This window comes from Opisthocomus hoazin, chromosome 8 (genome assembly GCF_030867145.1).
Source record: "Opisthocomus hoazin isolate bOpiHoa1 chromosome 8, bOpiHoa1.hap1, whole genome shotgun sequence".
Classification (NCBI taxonomy): Eukaryota; Metazoa; Chordata; class Aves; order Opisthocomiformes; family Opisthocomidae; genus Opisthocomus; species Opisthocomus hoazin.
In genome coordinates, this window is record NC_134421.1 from 45,963,259 (window position 1) to 45,976,820 (window position 13,562).

The 13,562-nt window shown below is 41.0% G+C and overlaps 1 protein-coding gene across 5 annotated transcripts in view; it reads left to right on the top strand.

Annotated features, from left to right (window-relative positions):
* The window catches only part of ST7 (suppression of tumorigenicity 7), a 153,617-nt gene that overhangs the window by 105,962 nt on the left and 34,093 nt on the right, over positions 1–13,562 (top strand). For all 5 annotated transcript variants that reach the window (XM_075428265.1, XM_075428269.1, XM_075428268.1 and 2 more), the window contains one exon: positions 11,042–11,156. In XM_075428265.1, the coding sequence (XP_075284380.1) occupies positions 11,042–11,156 (115 nt within the window). The remainder of the gene's footprint in view (positions 1–11,041; positions 11,157–13,562) is intronic.

The following is a 13,562-nucleotide window of genomic DNA, read 5'->3' on the forward strand; positions in this document are numbered from 1 at the left end:
ATCCTGGTACACGTGCAATAGAGTGCAGTCTTTAATTATTTAATCATGAAGTTACGTAACATTTTTTCTGAAGCATGTAATGAATGCCGCTAACTTAAACAGGTCTGAAGTATTCTGTTTGCTCCTTGCGAAGCTGCAGTTTGGCTCTGCATTGTTTATGTCACACTGTTCAGACCTGAGGACAGTGTTACTTATTCATGCAAAACCTATTACTGAGGAGTCAAAACCAAGTAATTAATCAATAATGAACTGATTTCCCTCTGAGATGGGGGATGATTATAATCCTGTTTTGTAGGCAGGGGAGCTACCAACGGTAGTCATAAGTCAGTAAACTGCAAAGCTACAAATTGAGAAACACCGAACAGTAGCTGTTCTGGTGATGGCAGAATGGCAGAAGGGGCAGCTGTCTGCATAAGGCAGTGTATATGTTTTGAGTATGTAAAATGCTCAAGTTTAGAGATAGCTGTGAATGCCCAGCATTTCTTCAAGTGACTTCCCCTGGTTGCAGATTAGGAACACAATTCTTTGAGGAGGTAACAAGGTAGCAAGTCTGTGACAGAAGAAGGAATGGAGCCTTAGAGCTCTGGGCAGGTGATGGTAAAGCAGCTTACCGGTTTCCTGTGTTTGCTGTTTTCTCCTTTCTTAGGCTTTGTTTTCCAGCTCGCACAAAAGTGAGGTAGAGATGAATCCGGCAAGATACAGGGTTCTGCAAGTTAAGCTGAATGACATAAATTTTAAATGCACAAAATGGAATTCCAGACCAGAATGAAGCACCTATAAAGTGTGATTTAGGCAGCTCAGATGAATGGTCCCAAAACCTGCCTAGTGAAAAGGGAAGTTCTCGCTGCTAGTCAGTGGGAATTTTAATGTAAAAAGGGAAGTGACTTTCTCTGGAGCTTAGGCACTTGCATCAACAGCAGTATCGCAGGTATGCCTGCCACGTTGGAATCCAGCACCCAGCATCTTCTCCTGGAACTGGGGTGCTCATGAATATTTTTTGAAAATACTGAGCAGAATTCATCATAATGATGCAGGTCCTCATTCTAAATAATTTACCGGGTGGCAAGGGGTGAGTAACTTTGTTGCTTTGTCTCTAGCTGGGGATTTTCAAGCACACAACTCTCACTCCCCAGAATCACTAGGCTCCCAGACACAGGTGTTGGGAAAGAACTTGTCAAAAACCCAGCCATTGTATGGCTAGGAGTGTGAGAAAGAGGGACAAGGAAGAACAACCTGGTTTTGCAGTCTTGCGGTCAGTTGGGAGAATGTTGATTTCAAAAATGTTGTTTTCAGTCCAGTCAGCTCCACTGATTCATCATGAATTTTGTTACACAGGCACTCTGGGACAAATACTGAAATATTTGAGGACAAACATTGGAATTCTAAGTTCTGGCATTAATACACAAGAAAGATAAAATTTGGATTTCACATTCAAATGTCACACATCGTAATTATGTCAATTTCTGGAGCTTACTATGGGATGCTGAATGCGTTTTGAGATTTGTAGGGCTATGTGGAACAGATACTCTGTGAAGCCGCCTTCTTCTGGTGTCAATTTGTATGGTTAATTGTGTATGCAGACCACTGGATTCAGGGACTTCAGTGGTCCATCTAGTCCTAGGTTTCTTATGCAAAATAAGACCCAGAATGCTTTGGTTATAATGAAAGGCTTATTCTGTCACTAGAGAGAAAATTGTGTGTGGTTGAAGTTAAGTACAGTGTGGATCTTGAAAGGCAGCAATGACAGAGACACAAAGTCATCCTTTTGTTAGACACTTGAAGGACGAAAAACACTCTCATCAGTAGGAACGTTCTGCTAAAATGAAACGACTGGATGCAAGACAAAGGAGATGTAAAGATAGAATTTCAGCATCATAGAATCATAGAAAGTTTTGGGTTGGAAGGGACCCCTAGAGGTCATCTAGTCCATCTCCCCCGCAGTGAGCAGGGACACCACTAACTAGATCAGGTTGCTCAGAGCCCTGTCCAACCTGGTCTTGAATGTTTCCAGGGATGGGGCCTCCGCTACCTCTCTGGGCAACCCATTCCAGTGTTTCACCACCCTCATTGTAAAGAATTTCTTCCTTATATCCAGCCTAAACCTACCCTGTTTTAGTTTAAAACCATTACCCCTCATCCTGTCACTGCTGTCTCTGCTAAAAAGATTGTCCCCATCTTTCCTATAGGCTCCCTTTAAGTACTGAAAGGCTGCAATCAGGTCTCCCCACAGCCTTCTCTTCTCCAGGCTGAACAAGCCCAACTCTCTCAGCCTGTCCTCATAGGAGAGGTGCTCCAGCCCTCGGATCATTTTTGTAGCCCTCCTTTGGACTCGCTCCAACAGTTCCATGTCCTTCTTGTGCTGAGGGCTCCAGAGCTGAACGCAATACTCCAGGTGAGGTCTCACCAGAGCAGAGTAGAGGGGCAGAATCACCTCTCTCAACCTGCTGGCCACGCTTCTCTTGATGCAGCCCAGGACACGGTTGGCCCTCTGGGCTGCCAGAGCGCACATTGCCGGCTCACGTCCAGCCTTTCGTCTATCAGTACCCCCAAGTCCCTCTCAGCAGGGCTGCTCTCGACCCTTTCATCCCCCAGCCTGTATTGATAGCGGGGATTACCCCGACCCAGGTGTAGGACCTTGCACTTGGCCTTGTTGAACCTCATGAGGTTCACACAGGCCCACCTCTCCAGCTTGTCCAGCTTCTAGAAATTCAACTCGGATCAATGCATTCTGTATTTTTCCACATACAGACACTGAGCCAAATCCTCAGAACTGGATTTACATGCCTCTAGAGCTCTTCGTTGTGAGCAGGCAGAGCTGAGAATTAGCAGGTCACTACATGAAATATAAAAGCAGCAGTATCTGTAGGTCACAACTGCAATACACTGGGAGCAAGAGTAGGGTCAAGTTAGCTTCGCAGATGCTTCTCCTAGACTGACTTGGAGCTACTTTTTTCTGATGAATGCATATCCTCCATTTCTTCATAGAAGACATAAATTATATACTTATGAAGAAGTGTGAAGAACATGAATGTGTCGTTGAAGGTTTCTATGTGATTGATGAGGGAGGAGATGAATTTATTCACCCTAAAAAGAACATGAAGAATATGTTGGCTGGGGACTGCTGAATCTAGCATCAGGGGACAGAGGGCGGAGGCTCTGTTTGTGTTTGAAAGATTGAAAACAGATTTCTCAAGACATGGAACATGATGGAAATGAAGTGTTAAGAGGTTCATGACACCATCTGGGAAATACGATTGGGATGTAGTGAGTCTTTGCCACTTTGAAAAAATAAAATATTTGAGAGTGTTTAATTCATTGCATGTATGAGGCCATCTTGAGGACATTACTGATGGATTAGATTATCTTATTTGAATTTCGTAGAAGAAAAGATTGAGATCATGCTTAAAACACCTTCATGGAAAGAAAATGAGTTGTTGGTGACTTAAATAAGATTTTGATTTTATGATTATATACGCTGCTGATAGGAAAATCATATTCTTTAATATTATATTGAAGATATTTAAAACCATTTTTAAAAAACTGTAAAACCAGTGGTTTTTTAATCTAAAAACATTGGGTAGGAATTTGTGTTGCTTCTGTGACTGATTTTCGGATAGCATTTTGTTGCTGGCTTTGCTGCTTGGATGTCATTTATTTAGCGGAGTTGAATTAATGAGAATTATGAACCTGTAATTTTCATGAAAGTATGTAATTGAATTGTACATAGGTGTTGGTTGTGCTTGTGTTTCTGATGATAATTATTTACTATATTTTGCTATAGAAACCAGCAGCTGTCACTGTTTGTATATATTGAGTTAACTTATGATCTCATTTTGATTAGTGTATTGTTGGAATAACTCCAGTCTAGTCAACAGAGTTATTCCAGTTTTATTCCTGTTTTTAACAGAGCATAATATGGTCTGTGAGGGAACTAGATCTCTTTTACTGTGCCTGAAGAGAAAGTGTACAGTGCTGGTTGTTTTATTTGTTGTGCTGATTGTGTTAGCAGGATTTAAACTAGTGGGCTCTAAATGATGTTGGAAAATCTAGTATGTGCAGAGGTGAAAGGCCTTAATGGTGGCTGTGGGGAATCTTCAATATCTCTTCATGTTGAATCTTTATTGTGGACAGTATTGCAAGCCAAGTAGCTATGTGCTGATGAGCAAGGGTAGCCTAGTGAGCAGGGTAGCTGCTCGCTGTCTCCTCTTTGCTGATTCCCTCACCATTACTACGAAAGAAAACAGAAATGTGCTGGATTTGTATTTCATGTTCTGCTTTGATTAAAAACAGAGGATGTGGAGGATATGCAAAGGCGCTTCTCTCTGTACTTTGCGGGCAATTTGCTCTCAGGTAATGGGAATACATAGCTGGGACACTGTACTGCACCTTGAATTATCAAGCGGTGTGAAAGACAGAGCATACTAATCGCTAATACAGATGTTATGATCCCTGGCAACTTAACAAAACAGCTTCTGCAGCTACTGTGCGTCTCCCAAATAAGTGGTGCTTGAGGCAAGGATTAGTGAGTCAGGTTCTTTGGCTTGTGTTACACAGATCAGGTTAAGCTGGCTGCTCTGCCTTGAGTGGGATTTTGGCTTTATTAACATCTGTAGCAGTTATTTAAAGTACCATTTATTAAAATTTGAAGGAAAACTTACTTCTTAGTTAAACGAGACCAAAAGTTATCTCATAGATTTTAGAAGAGTGCTGCTCTTGTGAATGGTGACATTTGCCAGTCTTCACCATAGAGTAGTATCTTCAGTTAATTCAGTTGTTCTGGCACACAAGCACTGCAATAATAGCAAGTGATAAATGCTGATTTTAACATTTCCATATGTCTGTATATTCAAATGTGGTTTGTTCTGTCACAGATTCACACGTTATTCGTAAGTGGGAGGGGTGGGTTGGAACATCCCTGATTTGGATGGGCTCTTAAACGAAATGGAGACTCCTGTGATTCCCCTGATGGTGCTAATCCCTTCCCTTTACCTGCATGTGACTCAGACCCCTCACTTTGTCATGGCTGTGATCCTGTATAAAACCCTCAAAACTTAGAAATTTGGTGACGACTACTACCTAAACCCAGTAATAATGTTTCTCATACAGATTATGGGTTTCCAGCACTGTGATTCTATTAAGATAGAATGTAGTCTTAGAATTTAGTCACATAGTGTTGGTAGGAGCCCTGGTAACTTGGACTCCTTTTTGTCTGCTGTCTTGCATCACTCTGTGTTCAGGGGCTTTGTATTGTTCTTTAATTACACTCTTCCATCTCTCTGGGGTGTCCTAGCCCATTTTTGAGCTACTAGATCATTTCCTCACTTTAATTTCGTTTAAAAATCTACTTCTAAAAATACGGCAAAGTTTCTGCAAAAAGTACTTTCGGTTGATGCAAATAAAGGAATGCTTTTGAAGAGGGCTGTGAGTAATGACTGTATTTTCATGCTTTATAAAGTTACTAATCTTTGATGTAGCAAACTTTATTATGATTTATCACCATTAGTACTTTTATGTAATGTGATTGTTTAGTAGTAAATCTGGAACAACTTGCACTCTTCTGGTTTCATGCCACATCTGCCTTTAAAATTCTCTTTATTCCTGAAGTAAGTGCATTTTTACAACACAGTCGAAATAACAGCATTTTCATAATTACATTCCTTAAGGAACTCAAGTTGTACTCAGAAAGCTTTAATCTTCCTTAAGAGAGAACATAAAGGCTGCATGTTCTAGCATATTTCCTTGGAGTTTGCATGGTCAGTAAGATATTTTTCACTTTATTGACTCATTGTTAATCCTGCATTGAAGAGAAGTCCTATTATCTGTGAATATTATGGAGCACCAGGACTAAACTCACATTTGCTAAATTAAAAATGAAATGTCAGCAGATTTTATACTTGTGCCATCCCACAGATGGTATAAACTGGAGCTGGATCTCTTCTCTGATACTCTGAAGTTCAGCTGTTAGATGACATGTCAAATTCCCTGAATTCCACATGTGGATGAAAGTATGTGGATACTACTGCTAATCGTTTCCAAGCTCCAAAGAAGAGGATCTGGCAGATTTGGGTTCTTAGCTTCTATCCTCTCTGAGCTGTAAAAGAGTAACTGCAAAGCTGCTTCCAAACAAAACCATGATTATTTGCCAAAAGGAATGTAGCACATAGAGAAATGCCTTAAATGACAGAATGCTACTTTTGCTGTTATTAGGCAGAACTTTAATTCAGGTAGGTCCAGTGTATTTCAGATCATTTTTCAACTCTGAGAGCTACAAGAATGTCTGGTTACATCACATGAATCCCACTCACGATGAGACCACGCTGGAAGGAGTTGCACTTTTAGGACCAGGAGTTTGCCTAATTTCTAAGCATGTGACATTGTTAACAGAGCCTTCTTGTGTGCTAGCCTTAGTCTGCAGACAATGTTGCTTCCCTTCTGTCGTTGCTGGGTGAGCTGGCCAGGAGAAAAACTTAAGCATTAGCATATCTTATTAGACATCAGAGAGTCAGTGTGGAGTGACATACTGCAAATGCCTCAAGCCCAGGGTAAGCTTCAGTCAGAGCTTAGACATCTGGAAGCTCAGCTGTAGACAGTGAAGCCCACAGAAATGGAGGTTTCTGTTTTTCTACTCAGAAATGGCTTGAAGTTTTGCCTTTTCTACTTTGTTCAGTTAACAGTTCTTACAGATTACAAGTCATATACAAGAAAGCAGGTTATGCAAAGCGCTTGTGAAAATAACAGTGTTATCCATACTGTGTGCTTGACTCTTCAATGGTGGTGAACGGTCGCACCTGGAAGGTGACGGCCTCAGTCATTCCTCTTTTAGGGGACAGATTTTACCATTTCAGATACCAGCTGCAGGAGCAAATACATTAGGAATTAAGGTTGTAACAGTTTCACTGTTTCCATTGAATCTCTTGTTTGCTTCTTGTTGTTTCTTCATTTTAACCTAAATTCAGTTTTCATGTTTATGAATGCATTCAGTTGAATACACTGATTTAAAAAAGCTATTGTTTGTTGAGAAGATATGAGTATAAGCAGCAATGAATGGTTGCATGCACTTCCCGTAAAATATGTGACCATGCATACAGCCATAATGCAAATGGAGAATAAATGTGTCGGCACCAGGTTATATATAAGATCATTCATTTATCCACCTGTGTATTCCCTTGAGTCCCATGGTCTAGTCATAGGCATAAACTGTAGCGTAAAGCTGTTTTCTACACAGATAATGTATCATTGCTAATTGATGTATGACATTAATGTCATCACAGGGAGAATAATGGATGCAACAGTTAAAGCTACATTCCTTGAAAATTCTTCCAAAATTAGATCTAAATGAGAAAATGCTGATGACTGAAATATTCTCAGGGAAGGGAGTCCTCTTCATTAAACTGTTCTGGGAGATAAAACTTGTTCTTCATCCAGTAAATCAGGTGTGGATTTCCTTCTACCATAAAGCATTTTTGTGAGCGTCATGTTTTCATATCCATCACAAAATCATTGAACCTACACCCTTCAATATGGATTGGGGTGAGTCTGGACATACGGCCCTCCCAGGACTTGTGATAAGATATCTGGTTGTGTCAGACTTAGTTCCAGGATTTTTCTGCAAACTTACACTTCCAAAATATTACTTATCTAAAAATTAAAAATTATTCATTATCTGCAAAAGCTACCATTTCTGTATATTTGCGGTATACCTAATGAATCTTTCAAAGCAATTCCACTTTCTACACCTGTCTATTTCCCCCCAGACGTGCAGAGCAATTAGAGCAGAATATGGGCTAATCCACCCCCAGGTCTGAATTTCATCACTAGAAAGTATTATGACCAATGCAAGTTCAAAGTAAAATCCTTGTGAACATAGATTTGGTATAGTATGTTCAATAGCTGTTTGGACATCCTTGTATTGTAGGGGAATATTCATAGCCGTGTGGTGTCTGTTTTCGGATGCTGTGAAAATAAGCTTTGCCCAGCGGAGCACAGCTGGGCTACGGAACCAACCAGCTGGAATTGTGAAATGAAACTTTTAGTCCTAACTAGTGTTTATGTAAAGAGCTGTAGCGGCTTTGGTGAGAAATCTAGAGTGCTGAATTTGACGACTGTCTGTTGAGATCTGTAGGTGTGGAGAAAGATGATAACAGAGCCTTCGTCTTTTCTTTAAGTGCAGTGCTTGTCACTCGGATGAAAGTATTTCTCAGGTTGCAGTAAACACATAAAGAGAATGAAACCAAACAATTTGGCAGATGTTACTCTGTACCTTCACAGAAAACAAATCTTTGGGTGCAAAGAGTCCATATTAGAGCTCGATGCTGTACAGGTCTGGGGAACTGCAGGGTGCATTCTTCACCTGGTGTTCAGGGATAAGGTGCCCATCTTTACATCCCTGTGTGGAATATGAGCCAGCCTCCCTCTCCGTCTGCTGGGGAGGGGAGCAGGCTCACTGTCCTCTCTCCCGTGCTCCTCAGCATGACACAGTATTTGGCCTGCCCTGACCATCCAGCAGGCCTAGGTTGCAAGCTTTGTGGCATTTTTTTTCTTCTCCAGTGTTTGCTTTCACTGTGAGGCCTAAAAGAGGACCTGTCATAATATTCTTCCATCTAAGTAGCTTCATTTTCTGGAGACTTTCTGAAAAAACAAATTTTTACTGTGGCTGAAAATTATTTGCGGTGAAAACTGTATACATCCTGAGATGACAGAGAAAGGAATTCATGTCCTCTCTTCTTTTTCTTTTCTTTTTTTTTTAATAGCAAATGTGCTGTTGTTTGTGCACAGTGTTCAAATAGCTGAGTGGCTACTTAGAGGTGTTTTATTTTTGTAGCTACAATATCAGCTGAGTTCATTATAACTGGGTTGGACTTTTTAACATTCGACCTTTCCCAGATTAAACTTTTATTAACACTTGTCAGTTTGGAGGCCTGGCAGTCCACACAGTGACCTTTATTCTGCTGCTGTCTTAGGCAGGGTTTATCACTCTGATAGAACCTAATTATAATAGAAAAAAATAATCAGTGAGTGATGTCAGTGAGAAATGGAGAAGCAGAGTGAGAGCTTTTACTGGCCACAGTACATCTATAATGAGCTGCAGCTCTTCACTTTTCTTCACTGATGGAGGGAATGTTATTCTGCCAGCCATTATTCATTGTCAATGAGCCAGGATAATCTTTCTTAATCCCTTGGAGGAGTTGCTTTGCAATATGTTCATTCTGAACTTTAAATCACTATTTACGTAGGGCCAGATTCTGTCATGCTTTTTCCTGCCAAATAGTAGCTTCCTCTGTTAAAAATGCAATGGTAAGGACAAGAATGAAGAGAAGTAGGCTTTATGCTGGATCCTTAACTAATGAATCCAGCTATGTGAATTTTCACCTGCAGTTATTTTTCTTCATGAGCAGTGACTTAAACATTTTATTTTACTGTCAAATCCTTCCACTTACCTAGATGAGCACCAAGGCCTGTGGTCCATTTTTTTTTGAAAACTGGAGAAGGAGAAAAGCCTGCAAAATGTGCAGTTTTGTTTGTGTTCATCACAGGCTCAGCTCCTACCATTGAAACTAGGAGCCTTATGGCCGTCCCCATGCCCCTAGCATAAAAAATTCAGTGGGCTCTTCCGTGTACTGTCTCAGTGATCATGATTCTCACCAGAAATTTATATAATCAGTTAAACAAAGCATGGCCATCCTTGCCTGTGATATTTTAACAACCCTCAAACTGCGGCAAAGTCAGTACTACCCAGATAGGTCTATCTAAAATTGGCTATCCATTAAGGTCAGAATAGGTCTTACATTAGCTTATGCCAGACCATTAACACAAGGAACAAATTCTCTGCGCTTTGCATCTCTGTTTAACTCGTAAGGTCTCTTCCTTAACAGAGTGAAGAAGCTCTAGTGCATTACTAGTTTCTCATTTTCTGAAGTTATTGGTGAGTCTCCACCCCTCTTGTTTCACTCCTGGTTTATTTTTGTTTATGTGACCTGTTTGTGAGATTAAGATTTGCTGGTTCTCATCAGTTTTTCTCTATTTATATCTTCAAAGGTAGGTTTATTAAGTGACAGAGTTTGCAGGTCCAGCTTGCTATTTTCAAGTTGAGCAAGGCTGACCTTGAATCATTTTCTTTCCTTGGCTTGTTATAGTATTTCCGTTCCCATAAACCATCGCAGAGAGATTGTAAATGATAGTGTTACCGTGCAAGTTCCTGAAGAACAGCAGTAACATTGGCTATCCTAGTTCTACACTGTGTGGGACCTTTTTGTGCTGAGTATACATAATGTAGGCAGTTAAGGTATAACAGCCATAAAGAGGACGCAAGGAAGCGAGGATCTTCTAACACTTCAACTCTTCAGAGAATCACTCTGACAATAAAAAATATTATTTAATCAATTGTGCAGTAAAAGACATGGATGCTTCTATTAAGTATGGCTTCAAACAAGAGATGCAATAGAATATCAGCTTCAGGCATTTAAATCTATGCAGACACTGAAACTGAGGAAGTGTAAGAACAAATCCCTGGTATCTTTCAGAGGGTTAGTTCATAAAGTAAAGGCACTTACATGTAAATGGATTAGACTATTTTAACTACACATTTCATTCAGTTTGCCGTACAAGATGGATTCTTTAATTATAATGTTAGATCTGTGTAAACTTTACCTTTTCTATTGTTACTGCCTTTTCTTTCTTTTTGGGGTTTTTGTTTGTTTGTTTGAGGAGTTACATTGTTGTACAAGATTCTTTTCCAGTACAACAAGATAACTCTTCTTCACTTTGAATAAGCCTGTTAATTGAATGAGAGTTATGTATTCAGGTAGCTGTGTTCTTGAATTTGATTAATTGCATCCTATGCAAACCATGTCTTGTCAAGAAATTTGACCCAGTGTCCATTAAGAGCTCAGAAATTCCTGAGATAATAGTGAACTCTGGGAAAGAGCCAAGAACAAGGGAAACTGAGGGGCTTTAACTTCACGTTGGTTATTTCAATACATTTTGAACAAGAAACCCTTTTCCATATGAATAATCTAACCCTTTCATATGTTGTTAATTTTAGTTGATGAAGGAGTTTCCTCTGCTCAGCATGTTCAACATCCATGAAAACCTACTAGAGGCTTTGTTGGAACTGCAGGCGTATGCAGATGTCCAGGCAGTCTTAGCAAAGTATGATGGTAAGTTCATATACATTTTCTTTATATGGTACACACAGAAGCAAAGTTTATAAGTCAAACTCTTAAAATTTAGGAAACGGAATCACAGAATCACAGAATGGTAGGGGTTGGAAGGGACCTCTGTGGGTCATCTAGTCCAACCCTCCTGCCGAAGCAGGGTCACCTACAGTAGGCTGTAGAGGACCTTGTCTAGGCGGGTCTTGAATATCTCCAGAGAAGGAGACTCCACAACCTCCCTGGGCAGCCTGTTCCAGTGCTCCGTCACCCTCAGAGGGAAGAAATTCTTCCTCATGTTCAGGTGGAACTTTCTGTGCTTCAGTTTGTGCCCACTGCCCCTTGTCCTGTCGCTGGGCACTACTGAAAAGAGCTTGGCCCTATCTTCCTGTCACCCACCCTTCAGATATTTGTAAGTATATATTAGGTCCCCTCGCGGCCTTCTCTTCTTCAGGCTGAACAAGCCCAGCTCCCTCAGCCTCTCCTCGTAGGAGAGATGTTCCAGTCCCCTCGCCATCCTTGTAGCCCTCCGCTGGACTCTCTCCAGTAGCTCCTCATCTTTCTTGAACTGGGGAGCCCAGAACTGGACAGAGTACTCCAGATGAGGCCTCACTAGGGCAGTGTAGAGGGGGAGGAGAACCTCACTCGACCTGCTGGCCACACTCCTCCTAATGCATCCCAGAATGCCATTGGCCTTCTTGGCAGCCAGGGCACACTGCTGGCTCATGGTTAACCTGTCGTCCACCAGGACACCCAGGTCCCTCTCCACAGAGCTGCTCTCCAGCAGGTCCACCCCAAGCCTGTACTGATGCATGGGGTTGTTCCTCCCCAGGTGCAGGACCCTACACTTGCCTTTGTTGAACCTCATCAGGTTCCTCTCTGCCCAACTTTCCAGCCTGTCCGGGTCACGCTGAATGGCAGCACAGCCTTCTGGTGTATCTACCACACCTCCCAGTTTGGTGTCATCAGCAAACTTGCTGATGACACTGTAATTAAGGAGACTGGCATGAGCTTCATAGATCCCCTTACTGAGTCCTTAATCCAAAGATCAAACATTGTCCGTTTTTTCTGCCACGGCATGCTTTATTCATTGTATAGGGTAATGGAACTCACTCACTAGCAGCTTTCTTTGCTTTCTGTTGATGTTTAGAGAATAACTGTTTAGGTTCTGCAGACTTTTCATTGCATGCTATTCAGACCTTGTCTGAAGAAAGAATTATCAGGTCCCTTGTGGACTTTTCTATGAATGTTGAGTTAGTAGCATACAAGTGCTTTACAAACATTAATTGATTTAACTTCACATCAGTCTAGTGAGTAGCAGACTTCATGTCTTATGGGGAAAACTTGGAAAGCTCAGAAGACTAGGTGAACTTTTCACATTAATTTTCAGTATTTTTCAGTAAGCATTGGTTTATGGAGCATTACATCACTTTTTACGTTCAAATCACAGCTCCTGCTGACTTCAGCTCTAGCCCTTTGAACTTAAATTCAAACATGAGGGTCTCAAACAGAGAAAGGACAAAATAAGAAGCACCAACTGGCATACTTTGTTTAGTTTAAGTTAAATGGAATTTCCTTGTGTCGTGTAGAAACTTTGTGACAGAAACAGGAGTACAATCCAGTTCTCTTGAGCAGTGTTCATCAGTCTTCACAGTGCCACTCTTCATCCTCTTCCTGCAGACCCTGGCTTACTTGCTGTCCATGTTCCAAGTTCAACAACAAGTGAATTAGGAATCCTACAGCCATCAGTTTGCTGTTGTGCTACTACATAGTCCTCAGTCATCCTCAGAAAAGTCTCATTCTATGCACTGGAATATGGCAAGGGAGTTTATGAAAGGAATATTGTGTAATCATGTAACTAAAAATGAAGTCGTAACATGCATGAATCATATAGCTGAATTAAGTGAAACAGGTAGCCGTAATTTTGATGTCTCTTTAACTCTTTCTCTAGGCTGATCTTGTTGCTTTTAATATGTTCGTAATTACTAGCTCTTACAGCCTCTCTGGTGTTCTTCGAACAGCGATTTTAAGACTTGTAACTTCCCAAGTTCTTGAAAAGGTAGATGGGCATCATTTGAGATACTGTTGTATAAATGACTACTGATATGGGCTCTGGAGCCAATATCCGTAGTGCTGTGGCCACTTTTTGTTTCTTTGAAGGAATTAGCATCTTTTCCAGCCTGCCCTTAGTTGATCTTCTGTCTAATTTGTCTACTGAATCATCTTCTCTTTTGTGTGGTGGGTTTCAGCTTTCTATTGCTCCCGTTTCCTACCAGAGGCTCCTTGTTCAGCCAGTACCGTTAATTCCCAATGCCATTCTTCTACCTCTCCTAACTACCTGTCTCAGTCTTGTCTTCAGGGTCATGATACATATCCTCATCCACTTTCCAACTCCTGTCTTACCAGACAGCT